At 33.6% G+C, this 19,314-nt stretch overlaps 1 protein-coding gene across 5 annotated transcripts in view; it reads right to left on the bottom strand.

The window, feature by feature from the left end:
- LOC143243269 (zinc transporter ZIP6-like) overlaps nucleotides 1–17,325 on the bottom strand; it is a 39,359-nt gene extending 22,034 nt beyond the window's left edge. For 4 of the 5 annotated variants that reach the window (XM_076487117.1, XM_076487122.1, XM_076487121.1 and 1 more), the window contains exons 1-2: nucleotides 17,191–17,325; nucleotides 320–934 (exon numbers count right to left, since the gene is read on the bottom strand). In XM_076487117.1, coding sequence (XP_076343232.1) covers nucleotides 320–815 — 496 coding nt within the window. In that variant the 5' untranslated portion in view covers nucleotides 816–934; nucleotides 17,191–17,325. Of the gene's footprint in view, nucleotides 1–319; nucleotides 935–1,192; nucleotides 1,656–17,190 lie in introns of those variants that run through there. The other variant, XM_076487118.1, reaches the window with a different exon arrangement.
- Nucleotides 17,326–19,314: the final 1,989 nt, after the last annotated feature.

Here is a 19,314-nt window from a genome sequence, read left to right as displayed (position 1 = left end):
CTACACGTTAATAAATTACGACAATGATAACTTGATAAGTTAACAGTATAAATAGCCCTTTTAACGTTAATTATACTTGAATACACTATAAACAACAATGATAACTTGGTGAATTAACAGTGTAAACAACTAATTTAACGTTAATTGTACTTGAATACACTATAAACAACCATGATAACTTGAGATAACAGTGTAAACAGCTGATTAAATGTTAATTATACTTAAATAAACTATAAGTAATAACATTAGGCTTACGTTTATTATAAGCTAAGTTTCTCGAGTGTGTGAAATAAAGATAATATAATTTTTCATTACGAACCCTTATTTTGTTTTCTTTCCTTCTTTTGTATTCTGTCGCCGTGGGACTTCCTTTCGCTCGTCGATGACTCTACTAATCCGTGTTGAACTAAAGGCTTAAGAGCACCCTTATTAACATTTGTGGTCTCGTGACTGTGGGTACTCCCTAAACGTCCATTTTTTCTGGCAGTATGATTATGGTTCTGATGTTTTTCTCGGAAAACGTAATTCTCTTCTCTGTGAGATTGTAAGTCATGGTCATGTATTACAATTTGACCAATACCTAGGCTTTCCAACAAATGTTCAAAACCTTCGAATGTAATTACACCATTGTGTCCGTACTTGTGAAATATTTCTTTTATAAAAATACGGTGGTCTAGTTTATCGTTGTTGGACTCGGCAGTTGAGTGGTTAGATAATGTAACAACCGAACCTTCATGAGTAAAACAACCACGTAGGAACCAGCTAATCACCGTAAAGTAGATAGTTGTACAAGGAACAGTTCCAAGGGTCTTCATTATGTAGTGCGTTTGAACCCTCTGGATAGTATGATCTAGTCAAGTCATGTGTCCATGTCCTTGTATAACTGTGAACCAATCCCCTTGTGGAAAGCGGATATTGGAGTTTACAGTTTGTTCTACATTGAAATAACAACTTACAAAGTTAAACGCTTTTAACATTAGTGTACTATGTGAAAAATCTAAATGATAATAGCTTTTTGAAAGTAAAAGTTAATTATTATTTTTAAAGAAAAACGGTAGAGGAAAGAGTTGTATATTTATAACAAAACTTTAAACTGTATTTTTTACACAAAATATTCTTAAGAAAGCAGCTGATTTATAATAAATAGAAGTAAATTATGCCATTTAGTGACTTATATACAACATAAACAAACCATAGAACGGCTTTTTTTAGTCGGTATTGAATTATGGATAGTCGAGAAATTAATCTAAACAAGAGGCTCTCTGGTAGCACAACAGCTGTCTGCGGACTCCCGTCCCTAAAAACGTGGTTTCGATTCCCGTGGTAGGCAGAGCTCTGATAATCCATTGAATAGCTTTGTATTCAATTCTAAATAAACAAACAATCATTAGAAACAGTTAATGTGCGAAGAATTGTAGATAGTGTAAGTAGTTAATTTGGAATATTTTGTGTTCAGTTAAGATATAATAACTAAAAGCGAGTTGTTGCACCAATGAACGTTTAATCTGTGGGGTATTATAGGACAGTATGAACAATTAACTTTATTATATTGATCATTAGAAAATATTAAAATAACTACAAAATAACACATCATTAACCTAAGTATCAAGTCACACACTCGTGACTACTAAACAATACTTTAATAAACTGTCGAAAGTCATGACTACTAAACAATACTTTAATAAACTGACGAAAGTCATGACTACTAAACAATACTTTTATAAACTGACGAAAGTCATGACTACTAAACAATATTTTAATAAACTCATGAAAATCATGACTACTAAACCATTGTTTAATAATCTGACGAAAATCATGACTTCTTAATAATACTTTAATAAACTGGCGAAAGTCATGACTACTAAACAATATTTTAATAAACTGTCTAAAAACATGACTAGTAAACAATAATTTAATAAACTGACTAAAGTCACATGTTGCCGTCATGACTACTAAACAATACCTTAATAAACTGACGAAAGTCAGACGTAACTGTCATGACAACTAAACAATATTGTAATAAACTGACTAAAGTAAGACATTACTATCATGACGACTAAGTAATACTTTAATGAACTAATGAAAGTCACACGTTACCGTCATGACTACTAAACAATACCTTAATGAACTAGTGAAAGTCACACGTTACCGTCATGACTACTAAACAATACCTTAATAAACTGACGAAAGTTAAACATTACTGTGGTAACTATTAAATAATATTTTATTTGATAAACCGACTAATGTAAGATGTTACTGTCATCAGTACTAAACAATACCTTAATAAATTGACTAAAGTTACTAAAGTTACTCTCATGACTACTAAACAATACTTTAATAAACTGATGACAGTCGTGACTACTAAACAATACTTTAATAAACTGATGACAGTCGTGATTACTAAACAATACTTTAATAAACTGACTAAAGTCATGAAAACTAAACAATACTTTAATAAACTGCTAAAGTCATGACTACTAAACAATACTTTAATAAACTGACTAAAGTCATGAAAACTAAACAATACTTTAATAAACTGACTAAAGTCATGAAAACTAAACAATACTTTAATAAACTGACTAAAGTCATGAAAACTAAACAATACTTTAATAAACTGACTAAAGTCATGAAAACTAAACAGTTCTTTAATAAACTGATTAAAGTCATGAAAACTAAACAATACTTTAATAAACTGACTAAACTCAGACGTTACTGTCATTACTACTCAACAATACGTTAATAAACTGATGAAAGTCATGACTACTGTTAAATAAAAGTCACTAGATAAGCTTAATGCTAAACGTCAGCATTAAATAAAGGACACTAGATAGTCTCAATGTCTAATATTAGTATTAAATAAAGGGCACTGGACAGTCTTAATGTCTAATATCAGTATTGATTATATTCTTAATTTCAAATAATAGTATTAAATAAAGGTAACTGAACATTGTTAATGTTTAATATCAGTATTAGATAAAGGTCACTGGACAGTCTTAATGTCTAATATCAGTATTAAATAATGGTCACTGGACAGTCTTAATGTCTAATATCAGTATTAAATAATGGTCACTGTATATTCTTGATGTCTGATATCAGTATTGAAAATATAGATCATTGGACAGTGTTAATTTAAACCCAACAACTGTATTTAAAATTTAGATTATTTAACAGTGAGAACTTAGATAATCCGCAGATAATTTGTTAAATCCAAAGATTTAAGGTAAAACGTGGAAAAGAGGAAAATTGATGACAGTTACGAGTGAAGCGCAAAATTTCTGGTTTCAGTAGAACGAAATTTGATAACACTGCACGAGAAACGAGGCTTCTAACCTTCACCCCTAGGCCGTAGTTCAATAATCTCACAACAAAATCTAAACAAGAATTAGTTACTGAAACCAAGACCATTAAATCTTTGAAATCCAGACTTTCAATGGATAACGTAAAATACAAAGGTAAAGTAATTTGCAAACTATAATTGAAGGTAAAAAAAATCAAACTAGTCAATCACAAGAATCCAAAACAATAATAATAAACCAGCATAACAATACACAAATAATTAAATAATTCACTAAATATATAAAAAAACTCCCTGCTAATTTCGACAGACCTAGCTTGACATTCTCAAGGGACAAAGAGAAAACAGTTGTCGCCGTTAAGGGCACTGGAGGACACATATTTTACTAACGAAAAAATATTAAATGGAGAAAAGTGTCTTCCAGTTTGTATGAAAATACCAAATCGAAAGTAAAGTATTTGTATATTGTTATCAGTGATTCTTGAATTAATTATGCTTGTTGTTTTATTCTGGCTTTTTTACTCTTTTTACGTATCCTGTAAACAAAAGATATTTGATTTAATAACCTAAGTTATATAAAATATTAAGTCGTGTAAAAGTTTAGGTCAAGAAATATCTCTCCCTATTATTTTCCTTTTCCTTTTCTTCACTTTTATATTTTGGTATAGAGAAGAAAAGTTGGCTCTTGGCAGCATTTCTGTAGTTTCTTCTACATTTTCCAACAAACTTACTTTCCAAGAGATATTACTTATGTAGTTTCTCACGTGTATTCCAATACTTACTTTTTATTGAATATCAGTCATTCATTTATTATTTTAACATTTTTAGACAAATGATTCTAAATATATACAATGATGTAAATATTCCATTCTATTAACGTTTCTAATTTTTAACTGAATTTTTGATTTGCAAGCCATAATTTCTAAGTCTCAAACTTTTATTCGTAAATTCAATTCACACATACATCTGAACTGCCACAAATTTAAATAAATAAAATCACTATCTTGACCAACTAATTTTTTATAAAACCTATTCCGAGAAAGATTTCATGACTTTCTCATAAAACAAAGTGTTTGTAAATGTTTCGAAATAAAAATTTGTTGGTACATAAAACAATGTAATACGGTTACAATGTTGCCTTCAAGAACTATATAAAACCAACTAACTTCTGTCGTACATAATAATCAAGATAGAAGTTATCCCAAGCTTGTTGAAACTGACTTCTGTCCTGTATAACAATTATGACAAAAGTTATCCCAAGTTTGTTGAAACTGACTTCTGTCCTGTATAACAATTATGACAAAAGTTATCCCAAGTTTGTTGAAACTGACTTCTGTCCTGTATAACAATTACAGGAGTAATTGTGTTCGGAGTGAAATAATTTTAGTTGGAAATTACGATAACAGGTGATAATTTCTTATTTTTACTCTTTATTTAGTTACGAGCTGTACCGATAGATGCCATTTTATCCAATTTTTTAGTATCCTTTATGGTTGGAAACCAAGAAAAAACTAGAGAATATATGCAATTTCTTTTTTCATTTATCCAGTATCTCTTACTAGCTATGGTAACAATTGTGTGTTACAATCACACTTTCCTTTCATTATGTGGTTTAATAGCATAAGCATATTTTTATCAGCTATACACACGTCACCTACCGTTTATTTGACTATACTTTAGAACAGTTAACAACTGGTAATACAATACTCGCTCACCGGCTACCTGAATATATGTCTATATAGTTCACTGCTGCCTGTGCTCAGCCCACCACGAATATCGAAACCTGGTTTCTAACAGTATAAGTCCGTAGGCATGCCAAAGCTGACTCTCTAAAGATACGTCCAAACATGATATAGTAATGAGTGCTTTGTATGAGGTATATTTTATTTCTATGATATTTTGAACATATAAGGGAAAAATTTAGTCTTTTTTTTTTTAGGGGGGGAGGGAGATCAAATTTGTCAAGACTAGTTCTGTTATATCGTTTAAACTCTAGATTGAAACATTTTAATATATGGTTGATGATTACAAACAAAAAAGGTGTAAAATTAGCTGGCTCTGATTCTTATCTGGTTTGATCATAATTTTGTGAATTTCACAACTGGCCCTGCTACTCCTCTGTTTGATCATAATTCTGTGAATTTCACAACTGGCTCTGCTACTCCTCTGTTTGATCATAATTCTGCGAATTTCACAAGTGGCCCTGCTACTCCTCTGGTTTGATCATAATTCTGTGAATTTCACAATTGGCCCTGTTACTCCTCTGTTTGATCATAATTCTGTGCATTTCACAATTGGCCCTGCTACTCCTCTGTTTGATCAAAATTCTGCGAATTTCAGAAGTGGCCCTGCTACTCCTCTGGTTTGACCACAATTCTGTGAATTTCACAACTGGCCCTGTTAGTCCTCTGTTTGATCATAATTCTGTGAATTTGACAAGTGGCCCTGCTACTCCTCTGGTTTGATCATAATTCTGTGAATTTCACAACTGGCCCTGTTAGTCCTCTGTTTGATCATAATTCTGTGCATTTCACAATTGGCCCTGCTACTCCTCTGTTTGATCAAAATTCTGCGAATTTCACAAGTGGTCCTACTACTCCTCTGGTTTGACCACAATTCTGTGAATTTCACAAATGGCCCTGTTATTTCTCTGTTTCACCACAATTCTGTGAATTTCACAAGTGGCCCTGCTATTCCTCTGGTTTTGCACTATACATGTTTACTAGTTTTAATACATTGTACAGAGGTTAAATACAATATTAAGTTTTTGTCTAGAGATTTGCTAGGAAGCAGTACGTTTAGCTGTTAGCTTGTTAAGCAAAACTAGAGTATGCTAGCTTGAGCTCGTATTACTATAAACATGTTAGTTGGAGATCCTGTGGAAGCCACGAATATAGGAATGTGTGTTTTATCGTAAAGCCACATTGGAATTGTTTGTTTGTAATTAACCATAAAGCTACACAACGGGCTATCTGTGATTTGCCCATCACGTATCGAAATCTGGTTTCTAACGTTGTAAGTCCGGAGACTTACCACTAGAGCTATTTGCTGTGTCCACTGAGGGAAATTATCTTCACGTTGTAAATCCATAGACCTACCACCGAAAGGGCATGAATTTGGGTTGAAGATGGAATGTTTTAATATAAACATATGTATTATATATATTTTAGTTACAAATGTATTTTAGTGCTAATGTTCGCGTGGAGAAATCTCTGTTACAACGCTTAGTGGTACATGTACCACTGTTATAGAACATTGGACAATTGAGAGACTTATAATGACATAAGACGGTAAAGAAACGACTTTTTTATACATTTATTGCTGAGATAATTCTTTGAGGACGATAAAAATATGAAAACCATATTCAAGCAGCGCCAAAAGGCACGTGATATATCACGTGCATTTATAAATACGAGTTTTTGGACGGTGTACGGGAAAGAGGGGTTAAAACGAGGTTAGCGACATCTACAAGTATATATAGTAACACAAAGTTCAGTAAAGAGAGTAGCAGTAAACCCGTATGAAGATATTAACAGATTACACTTGGTTCTCTTTATTAGGCTGAAGGTCTCAATCAAAAACCTTCATACTGACACATAATATCCACAGAACACATTTACCCACAACTGAAATCCTTGACATATCGGCCCTTACAGTTAATTCTACAATGTGATAATTTTGCGACAATTTTATTCTTCAGTTGAATTAACATTCTTAAATTTCTAGAACATATTTACACAACACTGAAGAAACACAAAAAATGTTGAAAGCAGGAAACTTTCGTTCCAGAGGTCGAAGTCTCAAAACTCTCCACACATGTGATGGTGTCAGCAAAAATGTTGAAAACTGATGTCAACAGTTTCTTCAACAAGCAAGAAATAACATAAGTGTAGGAAGAAGTCCATATAACTAATAACTCAACCAGATAATTGTTCTTTATGACGTCCATATAACTAATGACTCAACCAGATAATTGTTCTTTATGACGTCCATATAACTAATGACTCAACCAGATAATTGTTCTTTATGACGTCCATATAACTAATGACTCAACCAGATAATTGTTCTTTATGACGTCCATATAACTAATGACTCAACCAGATAATTGTTCTTTATGATGTCCATATAACTAATGACTCAACCAGATAATTGTTCTTTATGATGTCCATATAACTAATGACTCAACTAAATAATTGTTCTTTATGATGTTGATATAACTAATGACTCAAATAGACAATTCTTCATGGCATCCATATAACTAATGACTCAACCAGAGAATTCTTCATGACATCTACATAACTAATGACTCAATTAAAGAATTGTTCTTTATGACGTCTAAATAACTAATGACTGAACTAGATAATTGTTCTTTATGATGCCCATATAACTAATGACTCAACTGGAGAATTGTCTAATATAAAAACCAAACAATTTAATTATTAAACTGGAACTGTTTTAAATGAAGTCCATATAACTAATGACTCAAATAGACAATTGTTCTTTATGATGTTGATATAACTAATGACTCAAATAGACAATTCTTCATGACATCTACATAACTAATGACTCAATTAAAGAATTGTTACTTATGAGGGTCTAAATAACTAATGACTGAACTAGATAATTGTTCTTTATGATGCCCATATAACTAATGCCTGAACTACAGAACTGTGTTTATGGTATCTATATAACTAATGACTCAACCAGATGATTGTTCTTCATGACGTCTGTATAACTAATAACTCAACTAGATAATTGTTCTTTATGGTGTCCATAGAACTAATGACTCAACTAGAGAATTGTTCTTTATGACATCTATACAACCCATGACAACTATATAATTGTTCTATATGACATCCATATAACTAATGCCTGAACTACAGAATTATTCTTCATGACGTCTATATAACTACTGACTCAACCACATGAGACGTGTGTTCTTTATGATGTCCACATTACTAATGGCTCAACCAGATAATTGTTCTTTATATAATTAACAGCTTTGTACCATTTTGTTTATCTCGTGAATTTGAAAACCTCCTATCCAATAAGTTAAAATGTTAGAAATGTAATTCAATAGTATTTAATAAACTTAAATTAAAATTATGTAATAAACAATGTTTTATCATAATTGTTAAGGTATCGAATTCATTCATTTTCAACTGTAGTGTGATTCCCACCTGGCTGTGGTGACCAGAATGTGTTCTTCTTTAAACTGTCAGTTGAAATTACTTCTTTCAGTAGTTTGATTGAGAAAAAAATTATTGGAGGTGGGAAATCTCTTCCTAGCTATCTATGTTTTATGACATTAGAAGACTTCTTGGGTTTGGTTCGATCACATGCAGAAGTAAATTGGTAGAATCAGAAATAGAGTCTATTTTAAAAATTACTAGTGATATTATACTACAGTTTAGATAAAGTACAACACAAAAGTAACTAGTGATATTATACTACAGTCTGGATAAAGTACAACACAAAAGTAACTGGTGATATTATACTACAGTTTAGATAAAGTACAACACAAAAGTAACTGGTGATATACTACAGTTTAGATAAAGTACAACACAAAAATAACTAGTGATATTATACTACAGTTTAGATAAAGTACAACACAAAAGTACCTGGTGATATTATACTACAGTTTAGATAAAGTACAACACAAAAGTAACTGGTGATATTATACTACAGTTTACATAAAGTACAACACAAAAGTAACTGGCGATATACTACAGTTTAGATAAAGTACAACACAAAAGTAACTGGCGATATACTACAGTTTAGATAAAGTACAACACAAAAGTAACTGGCAATATACTACAGTTTAGATAAAGTACAACACAAAAGTAACTGGTGATATACTACAGTTTAGATAAAGTACAACACAAAAGTAACTGGTGATATACTACAGTTTAAATAAAGTACAACACAAAAGTAACTGGTGATATACTACAGTTTAGATAAAGTACAACACAAAAGTAACTGGTGATATACTACAGTTTAGATAAAGTACAACACAAAAGTAACTGGTGATATACTACAGTTTAGATAAAGTACAACGCAAAAGTAACTGGTGATATACTACAGTTTAGATAAAGTACAACGCAAAAGTAACTGGTGATATACTACAGTTTAGATAAAGTACAACACAAAAGTAACTGGTGATATACTATAATTTAGACAAAGAACAACTTTAAAACTTCTACTATTACCATGAAAATACAAAACAGGTTTTTATTCTCTACTGATTACATGTACATATTCGTTCATTACTACTTTTAAATATGACAATAACTATATAAATGTTTGACTAAAATGTCAAATGAATCATCATTATTTACAATGAAAGAAATGTAATGATGGACAAATTATTACTAATACTGGTTTTCTCTTGTTAATAATTTCATCATAAAAATATTAAACACATCTAATAGTTAAAAATATATAAATACTTAAAAAAAAAACATTCAAATTCAGAATTCTTCCACTTATCATAGTAAAATAAAATCAATTTTCCACAACCACATGTACCATAAATTAATTATTGATAAACAAAAACGTTGATAAATTTCTTATATGTAATTGTTTAATTAGTAATAATCTGGAATTGGAGCACAAACAACACGAACAAACTCCTCGTATCTGACGTACCCATTTGGGGAAATATTGGCTTCCCTGAAGATGCGATCCACTGAAAAATATATATAGAAAACTACACAACACAAAAAAATTACACTGACTTATATATAGAAAAACTACACATAACACAAAAACATTACACTGACTTTCAAAGACATGACTAGGTTACTCTAAGTTTATACAATAAAAACACTACCAGAGAAGATGTTATGTTAAAACATTAGTTTGTACAATACCAACTATAGTAGAGAAGTGGTTATGTTAAAACGTTAGTTTGTACAATACCAATTGTATTAGAGAAGTGATTATGTTAAAATGTTAGTTTGTAAAATACTAATTATAGTGGAGAAGTGGTTATCTTAAAATGTAAGTTTGTACAATATTGAATGTAGCAGAGAGGTGTTTAAGTTAAAATGTAAATATTTACAATACCAACTATGGTACGGAAGTGGTCATGTTAAAATGTTAGTTTCAACAATACCAACTATAGTAGAGAAGTTATGTTAAAATGTTAGTTTCTACAACACCAACTATAGCAGAGAAGCAGTTATGTTAAAACATTAGTTTGTACAATACCAACTATAGTAGAGAAGTGGTAATTTTAAAATGTTTGTACAATTCCAACTATAGTAGAAAAGTGGTTATGTTAAAATATCAGTTTGTACAATACCAACTATAGTAGAGAAGTGGTAATTTTAAAATGTTTGTACAATACCAACTATAGTACAGAAGTGGTTATGTTAAAATGTTAGTTTCTATAGTAGAGAAGTTATGTTAAAATGTAAACTTGTACAATACCAACTACAGTATAGAAGTAGTTATGTAAAATGTTTGTACAATACCAACTACAGTATAGAAGTAGTTATGTAAATTATTTGTAGAATACCAACTACAGAACAGCAGTAGTTATGTAAAATGTTAGTTTGTACAATACCAACTACAGAACAGCAGTAGTTATGTAAAATGTTAGTTTGTAGAATACCAACTACAGTATAGAAGTAGTTATGTAAATTGTAAGTTTGTACAATACCAACTACAGAACAGCAGTAGTTATGTAAAATGTTAGTTTGTACAATACCAACTATAGTACAGAACTAAAATGTAAAATGTTAGTTTGTACAATATTAGCTATAGAAGAGAAGTTATGTTAAAATGTACGTTTGTAGAATATTAACTGTAGTAGAGAAGTGGTTACGTTAAAATGTTTGTACAATACTAACTATAGTGGAGAAGTGGTTACATTAAAATGTTAGTTTGTACAATACCAACTATAGTAGAGAAGTGGTTCTGTTAAATGTCAGTTTGTACAATATCATCTGTAGTTGATTTGGTGTTTTATGGCACAATGCAGCTAAACTATCTGTGCCAGACATCTGGTAAAATCTTAAAATAAATTTAGTAAAATTCATAAAAGGAAATTAAGGTAAAACAAAACAAAGTTTAAAAAAACATAAATAGCATAAAACCAATATTTACATCTAGTCTACAACGTTAATAAACTATAGTAATACAAATTGTAAAGGACTTTCTGTAACATAACTGTAATTATCATAACTCATCAGGAAGACTAAAAGGTAAGTACAAAAACCACCGTCAGTCACCTGAAGTTGGCCTTTCCAGTTCTGGTTCCGAGTTAATTGACGTTACGGCCATTTTCTAATTTCAAATCAAAATAGACGGACTTTGATTCTTAAAAGGGAATCATATTAAAAAAGGTCTAATAGATAAATTAAAAACTTAAATGGCATTAAAAAGATTAATGGCCTTTGCAAAACTAAAAACATTACCAAGGTGGACACTGTCACCATCACCAATAACACTATCTAATGTTATGGACAAACCTTGGGACAAAACATGTTTAAAATGGTGCTGTCACTGAGGGTCATAACAACGGCAAGAAAGTAAAATGTGGCTTATTGTGACCCGAGTGTTACACAGACTACACATTGGTGCATCAATTCCAGATAAAAGAAATCAATGAGTTAAAAAACTGTGACCAATGTGTAGTCTAGTTAGAACAACTTCCTCTTTCCGATCCTTGAGGAAGAAAGACGCCCAAAATCCAATATAGGGATTTATTTGGAAAAGCTTGTTTACATGTTGCTCATTCTAAGTCAGCTGCCAGCTGGCATGGAGCCAAGCTTAGAATACAGGAACATAATCCATGTACGGAACAGGTGCAGTAGTGATAGTGCAAGAACAGATAGAATTAGCTGCGGTGTCAGCGAACTTGTTGCCGCAAATATTAATGTGGCCAAGTATCCAGAAAAACTGGATAGAAGTAGATGTTAAAGAGAAATGGACCAGTTGGTTTTGAATATCAGCAAGAACAGGTTGTGAACTAAGGTGAAACATTTACAGGACTAGTAGAGATTTAAGAAAGTCAGTATAAATAGTGTAATTTGAGTACTGCTTAGTGTCTATGTGATCCAAGGCAAGAGAAATGGCAGACAGTTCAGTAGTGAACACAGAAATTGTAGAGGGGATTCTGTGTGCAACTACCGAACCACAACAAACCACAGCAGAGCCCACACAGTCACCTGATTTTGAACCATCTGTATAAATAGGAACGGAAGGATGGTTCGAAAGATGTCCAGCAAATAACAGACAGTATTTCCAATTGGGAGTGTCTGATTTTCTCAGATGACTTAAAAATAGGTAACATTTGGAAATTGTAAGAAGCCATGGTGGAATGGGCTGACCAGTGGATACAGCAATGTTATCCAAGGACAGACCCAATTCATCCAACTGTGTCTGGATATGAAGGCCAAAAGGAGCAATGGCAGATCATCTGTTCTGAAAAAGTATGGCCCACCAAGGAAGGAAAACACAACCCCAGGTGGGATGCATTGGTAAAGAACAAAGTTTCGAAGCATATAGTAAAGCCAGTTTCAAAAGCGGAGGTGCAAAGAAGACTCTGAACTAGGGAAGTGCAGAAAGCACAAGTGTGGAGCTGAAGTCCTTGATGATGAATGGGGTCCAGCACCTTTAAGGCCATAGACTATTGATCCATAGTCATGTTTCAATCGAATAAAAGCACGATATATCTTTAGCATAGAACATCGATCTGCTCCCAAAGTGGTGGAAAAGAGAACATGGAGGATGTTCAGTGCTCTTGTACATTTGACCCATAGCTGCTTAATATGTGATATAAAAGTAAGCTTAGGGTCAAAGATAAGCCCCAAGAACTTTGCCTCAGGGACCACAGGTAGCACAACTTCACCGATACAGAGTTCAGGATCAGAGTGAATACCCCGTTGGTGGCAAAAGTGCATGCAAACAGTTTGAGGGAGAGATAAGTTAAAGCTGTTTCCTGTGGTACACTTCAGTAAATGATTAAGGGCAGTCTGTAGCTGCTGCTCAATATACCTCACGTTCGACGACTGACATGAAATGTGAAAGTCGTCGACATAGAGCCCATTTGCAACAGTAAGAGTGAGTTTTTCAGTGATGGCATGAATTTTTATACTGAAAAGTGTGACACTCAAAACACAGCCCTAGCAGACTCCAAGTTCCTGTAGAAAAGAACGGGAAAGTGTTGAACCCTGTGAACTTGGAATCTCCTATCCATTAAAAGATGTTTAATAAAAATGGGCAAATGGTCACCTAACCCATATATATGGAGGTCTTGCAAAATGCCATTCGTCCAAATTGTATCATAAGCCTTCTCAACGCCAAAGAATATTGATACAAGATGTTGCCGCTTGAAAAAGGCTTCCCTGATTGATGTTTCAAGTCAAATCAAGTGGTCCATGGTGGAGTGCTGTTGTTAGAACCCACACTGGGTGGGTGAGGGGAGGTTAGTTGATTTGAGGAACCAAACAAGATGAACATTAACCATCCTCTCTAAGGTCTTATAGAGACAGATTGTCAAAGCAGTTGGACAGTACTTTGAAGGAATCATGGGATCCTTCCCAAGCTTAGAGAAAGGTAGGACAATAGCCTGGAACTAGGCATTAGGAAAAACATTTTCCTGGCAGATCTGGTTAAAAACAAATCAGAAAAATAGCAAGAGAAGCATGAGATAGATGGCACAGCATTTCATAGTGTATATCATCCAGTCCAACTGATGTACTGCCAGACTCATGAAGGGCCAGTTTGAGTTCCACCAGTGTAAAGGGATGATTATAATCATAGAGAAAATTAGCTTGAAAGGAAAGAGGTGATTGCTTTGCCCAATTCCTGATGGCTAAGAAGGTGGAGGAAGAAGCAAAAGTGCTAGATACCTGGCAAAAAGCTTTCACTGAGAGTATTGGCAATGCTCTGGGTACCAGCATCTTGCTGGCCACCAAAGAGCAAGATTGAGAGAGGGACAGAATTATATTGCCCACTGACCTTTCGAGTCTTGTCCCATATGAATTTGGAAATGGTGGTACAAGATATACTGGTTGTGAACTTAATCCAAGATTCCTTCTGGCTTTGATGTCTTACCCACCAAACATGTGCACAGGCCTGCTGGAAAGCAATGAGGTTTGAGAGGGTGGGATATCTACGAAAAGTATCCCAGGCCCATTTTTAGCCTTCTGTACCATGTGGCAGGCAAGATTCCACCATGGATGAGGATATAGTGGAAAATGTGTTGAGGTTTTAGGAATACATTGGGCAGTTGCTTGTATAATACAGCCAGTTACTGACGGAGAGATAAACAGCAGTAAAGAACTGACTATATGCATGAAAATAAGTAGAAGAACCTGTACTGAAAAGAGAAAGGTTGTGATCAGACAACATACACTCTACAGAGAGACCTCTCCTATCAGTATCAGCTCTTCTCCATAAGGGATGATGTCCATTAAAGTCCCCCAATGATTAAAAATGGAGATGACAACTGTTCAATGAAAGGATCAAGGTCTGATTGATCATATGTCTCTTCAGGCAACAGGTAGAGAGAACAAACAGTGATGGTATGACCCAAGGAAACATGGATGGCTACAGCCTCCAAGGGTGTGTCAAGTGGCAAAGACAGGGTGGGCACATGCTGATCAACCAACAGTGCCACCCCACCATGACTCATCCATCACACAGCCTACCATTTCTGTACAAATAAAACTGTAAAGAGGTGACTGTATTGGCAGGTTTCAGAAATGTTTCCTGTAAGGAAAGACATGCACAATGGTAGGAAACAATCAATGTTTTGACCTCATCCAGATTAAAATATGAACTCGACAGTTCCATTGTATCGAGGTGGCCATTTTTATTTATGTGTAGGCAAATTGGGTGGAGAGCTCAACTGTTTATGACCACATCTTTTTCTTTACTGTCTTTATTTGAGTGAGATCTATCAACCTCCATGGATCCTGCCCTGGATTGGTTGGGCAGGTCTTTGTTGTTGGAAGGGGATTCCAGTGACTGAAAGATCATTTTGCATCTTGAGGTGGGAGAAGAAGACGTGTCCAAGGAAATGCCTATACCCAGAACCAAAGGAAGTGGATCTTGGGATTTGTTGGAATGTATGTAAGGGACAGAGATGGGTGTTGAAGTTGATTCATCAACCTTTTTAACCATGGAGGTCAAAAGACTTTTTATCTGGTTTGAGAACAATTCTTTTGGAGGCACAGAGAGATCCAACTGCACTCCCACTGCAGTTGTGGAATAAAGTGCAGCAGAATATGTCCAAGATGAAGTGGTGAACAGCAACTTTCAAGCCTCTGGAAAAGTAATGTTATGAATCATTTTCAAATGCTGCACCTCTTTTTCTTCCAACCATTTAAGGCAAGAACAAAAGTGGGAGGGGTAAGAGCCATTGCAATTGATACAATGTGAGTCCATTTCACACTCACAGGCATCATGGTTCTTGCCACTGCAATGAGCACATGTAAAGGAACCACGATATGACGTCTTTGAGTGACTAAACTACTGACACTGGAAACATCGAAGAGGGTTTAAAATGTATGGCCATTCCCTGCAATTAAGATTACCTGCCTTGATGGTGGCAGGTGGACGTGGTGATGTAAATGTCAGAAGGAGGACATGGGTCAGCATCGTAATTTCATCTTTGTGAGTGGAGATATGCCTCACTTCAGAAACTTATTGAGTGGAGAAACCAGTGAGAATCTCTGACTCGAGGATGTTCTGTAAATACCTCTCAACAATAACTCCTCATGATGAATTCAAAGTGGCATGAGGTGTAACCTCAATAAGTTTATACCCAACTGCCTTTGAATGCAAAAGGAGTTCAGTGTTGAGATGTGGATGTTTCCACCAACATCTCACCAGATCAAGCTTTTTTACTGACTTAGGAGAGCTAGTCCCTCTAGTCCCTTCTGAATGAAAAAGAGAGACATTTGCCCTAAAGGTTTGATTGAGAGAGAATGTAGGATAAGAAACTGAGATGCAACAGGTGTTACAGATATTGAAGATTGCTGCTCAGAATCTTCAAGACATGGTCATTTACCTATGGACTGTTTTTTCACTATTTTATTAAGATTTTTAATTGTAGTATCCATAATAAAGAAAGGAAATATTTTGGCACCCACTGACCCCACCCACCATGGAGCCCTACAAGGGGATGCACTACAATGTCAAACAAGAACACTGCAGCAAAGCAGGGTCTTGTGAGCACTATATCCAAACACCAGAATCAGATACAATGTCCACAACACCTGTTGAGAACATCCAACACTGGTACTTGGTTGACCCTAGCTCAAGTGGATCAGCCAATTTACTCAAGGGATGCCACCTCAAGGCCACCCATCTACAGGAATTCATGACCAAAGTGGTGCATTAGGGTTGGACCCCTCAACCACCAGTATCCTCTCCTTCCCTTCACGGATCACCACGCACGGCAAACACGTGGGTGGATGTTTAGATCCCAGAGGAGGTAAACTGAAAGAACAGAACCTTCCCTGGGTGGTCCCCTCACCACATACGGGAATCCACACCAAGGGGTCAACTGTAGTAGAGAAGTGGTTATATTAAAATGTAAGTTTTTACAATACCAACTATAGTACAGAAGTGCAGCTAGTCTCAGAACATAGCCTAAAAACATGATTGTCTATTGGAGATTACGTTATAACTGCTAATACTCCAAGCCTACAAGAAAATGACAAAACAAACAAGTTCTTCCCAAACAAATAGCTACCAAAGCTTTATAAGTGGTGTCTGATATGTGACAAAAATATGTTATCATAAATACAATTAAATGTCTCCAACAAAGTCCTATTAGCACATTAGTGTTTTGCTGAAAACATAAAGAATAATAAAAACACTGCTAAGTTTTCCCATGATCATGCCAATGACATGAATATTAAATTCAAATTTACCTTCTTTAAAGTTCAGTCTCTCCCCCAAGTTAACAAGAATACGTCGCAGTTCTCGAGCAGAAATCTGTCCACTTTTTCCCTTATCGGTAGCTCTAAATGCATTTATTATTTCTTCCGGAACATTCTCTTTCTTTGTGTGTGTGTGCATAATATCCAAAAAGTCAGCAAAAGAAATCTTTCCACCTAAATCAAATGTAACAAGAAAAACAGGATACATTGGTTTAAAGGTTTTATTCAGTGGTAACACATATAGTGTTTATAGATTTTATTAAACAACATACATAACCAGAGTTCAGCTTTCCAGTAACAATAATACATGTACAAAGAACTATAGCTTTAAACAAAATGTCATTGTGCATGACCAACTAACATTAACTATATATTGTATAAAATAGAATAAAACCAGTGTCTGTGATATAAACACACAGTTACACTCAACACTGTGATAACACATATACAAAACACTATTTGTTAATGGTTATCACAAGTTTGTTTTACTACAGGTATAGTTTGATAACAAAATAAACTAAATGAAAAGACTTTCAAATGTTGTAAACAAAAAAACAACAACAACAGTTTTTACAGTGATAATATCCATGGTAACATGTGTATTTAAAAGCATTCCACAAATATCTCAGCTTGTACATATCTACATATATTACAGGCTTTTCCTGTGAACAGTATAAATCAAAAGCTAAAAACACAATAAACTACTGGTAGAAATTATCTCACAATTTCAGTCATAAGAAAATCAGTACCTTGTTCTTAATTCATTAATAAGAACAAAAACTTTCAGAAATGCATCCAAAACCAAAGTGTCTGGCACTTTGTATTAAACATGCTAACACTGCAAGTTTAAAAATACACTCTGATTATACAGATTATACAGTGATTACATTCTGATCAAAGCAAGTTATGTACTTAGAAACTAAAAAGCAACTTGGCAATAAATTCAGTTAATTAAATATAGCTTTCTTACATTTCTACTTATAAACAACTAGAATGCATTGTTTTGTCAGTTTGATCACTCACTGTTAATGAACATTTTCAGCCATTAACAAAGAGTAGCAACAAGACTTGTACTGGTGCTCCTTACTAATCCAATCTTTTACTGACAGGTTTTCCCAGTTTTTGAAATGCTTACAAGATATTTACAAATGTAATGAGAGAAAACGAACAAACCTTAACAATATATCGGTATTGAAAACAAATACTTATGGTTTAAAAAATGTATTTATGCTGGGTTTTATTTTTCAGAAGAACCAAAAACATAGATTACTACCACACAAGAAAAACATTGTTTTCAATTTACAAATGTTTGACAACTTTTGAAATACCTTTGTCTTTAAAATATTTCTTCAGTTCTGTAATAGTTGGGTTCATCCCAAGCGATCTCATTATAAGCGTAAGCTCATCTAAACCACGTATCTGACCACTTCGGGCATTCAGATAAAAACAATCACGAAATTCTGGAAAAGAGTGTGACAAATTATTTCATTCATTTTAATTAAATAACCAAAAAGAAATATAATTAAATTTTGTATTTTCTGAAACAGTGCATTAATCTTATAGCTATGTCTAATTCCATTTTATCCAGGCCACGAAAAAACTAAAAGAAAAAGAAAAAAAAAAGGGAATACGTACCATCAATATCCTGTTCTCTGAAGAAACGAGCCTAAAAAAACAAACAAGATTAAACCAATGTAAGTTGTGGTAATTGTGCAGTTTAGTAAAAAACTAATGATTTCATTGGCATAACAACAAATATATAAAAATAAAAAAAAATCAGAATGGCTTCGAGTTCGAATTCGATCTTTTTTACTTAAAATGTCAGTTCAGATACTGAGATAGTATATTACGAAATTTTGACAACATTAATTCTGTTCTCTACGATTATGTATAGGTTTTCAAAAATTAAGCAGGTTTTCTAGGTTAAAAAAGAAATCTAGACTAATTACTGATAATATACTATACCATTCTATGTTAAAACACGCACAGTTACAAACTTAAATATTCGAAAGTTCAATCACAATACGTAAACCAGGTAAAGATCAAAGCTACTGACAACTTCCCTTACGAAATTTCCGGTTTGAAGTGTACATTTAAAGCAATAGATGGCAATTC

This window comes from Tachypleus tridentatus, unplaced genomic scaffold (genome assembly GCF_004210375.1).
Source record: "Tachypleus tridentatus isolate NWPU-2018 unplaced genomic scaffold, ASM421037v1 Hic_cluster_2, whole genome shotgun sequence".
Lineage (NCBI taxonomy): Eukaryota > Metazoa > Arthropoda > Merostomata > Xiphosura > Limulidae > Tachypleus > Tachypleus tridentatus.
Note: the sequence above shows the minus strand (reverse complement) of the source record. Positions and strands in the feature narration are given on the sequence as shown.